Here is a 1310-nt window from a genome sequence, read left to right as displayed (position 1 = left end):
TTTCCTGGAGCAGGTAAACTCCCACACATCATTGGAGGATCAGATCTAGTAGCTCATCATGCTCAAAAGAATGCAGAACTAGAAGAGTGGTTGAGACAGGAAATGGAGGTTAGTAAGAAGCGGGGCCTGTGATTGTGTGAATGCACTTTGCTGCTTTGTGGTTTCCTCACCACAGATTATTTGTCAAACTCATGAGATGTGACCTGAGGTCTTGGTTCAGTAAGGGAATTCTAGATTTATATTGTTAGTTGAAATAAATATATGCCTAAAGAGATCTAATGGGAGGATTTAATCCACAAAAATTTTAAAGGAAACTGAAGAATTACAATGAGAAGTATGGCAGTGTGATCACATGGAAGGTATATAGCTCTGTCCAATGATAACTCTGTGAGAGTGGACTGGCCTTTCTCAGTCTAGGAATTGTTTTTCAGCATTTCTGAATATTTTTTCATTATTTACTTGAAGATTACCATTTTTCTGTGTTCTCTGTTCTCTAAAATCACATTTGGCATAAGTTAAATTTTCTCACTTTCCTTGTCGCTCTTGTTTGTCCGGATTGTGTTTTTGGTAGTTTGCTCAGATTGTCTTCTAGTTTACTACATGTCTTCAGCTCTGGTTCGTGTTGCATTTATCCAGTGAGGTTTTAATTTAATGTATTGTTATTTTTTTATTACTAGATATCTGTTTTATTCTCCTAAATCTTATTCCCTACTGATAATTTTGTGCAATGATACTAGTACCTACAATACTGTTGGGAGGTGTTTTGCTGTTATTTGTGAATTTATACTTTAAAGTCTTTAAACATGAGCTGTTTTGCTTGGAACATAATCTGTAATGCTTCCTTTAGTGTATTTAAAATTCATGTTTATTTGATTTTTTTTGAGATAGGGTCTCACTGTATATTCCAGGCTGCCTCCAGCTCAGTCTTATCTTCTGTTTCAGAGTCCTTTATGGTTTTTGGTTTTTGTTTTGTTTTGGGTGGTAGTGTTGTGCTGGTGATTGAATTTAGCACCTCCAGCTTGCTAGCCAAGCGCCTACACTGAAATATATCCCCAGCCCATATTCTGAATTAAAATATTTTCTTGTCATTTTGTGCGTTTTCCCAGCAGTTAATGTGTACTGGAACAGAGTGAGTTGCAGTCATCCTTTTGTTACATACTTCAATTATAATTTTTAATTCTTGCCTTTACTGAGTACCAGGATCAAGATAATCAAGGTTGCTATTTCCTCCTCTGTTCTCTTTCTCCTTTTGGGCTTGTTCTTTTATTAGAGTACCTATCCAGGGTTTTCTTTCATATCATCAATATTTC

At 35.9% G+C, this 1310-nt stretch overlaps 1 protein-coding gene across 1 annotated transcript in view; it reads left to right on the top strand.

The window, feature by feature from the left end:
* Positions 1–1310, top strand: part of LOC101576133 (nibrin) — a 56999-nt gene that overhangs the window by 51116 nt on the left and 4573 nt on the right. Inside the window, exon 12 of the mRNA XM_004639351.2 lies at positions 3–108. Within this exon, the coding sequence (XP_004639408.1) occupies positions 3–108 (106 nt within the window). The remainder of the gene's footprint in view (positions 1–2; positions 109–1310) is intronic.

Source organism: Octodon degus, unplaced genomic scaffold (genome assembly GCF_000260255.1).
Source record: "Octodon degus isolate 3935 unplaced genomic scaffold, OctDeg1.0 scaffold00110, whole genome shotgun sequence".
Taxonomy (NCBI): Eukaryota; Metazoa; Chordata; class Mammalia; order Rodentia; family Octodontidae; genus Octodon; species Octodon degus.
The sequence above is the reverse complement of the archived record's forward strand: the minus strand, read 5'-3'. Positions and strand labels throughout refer to the sequence as shown.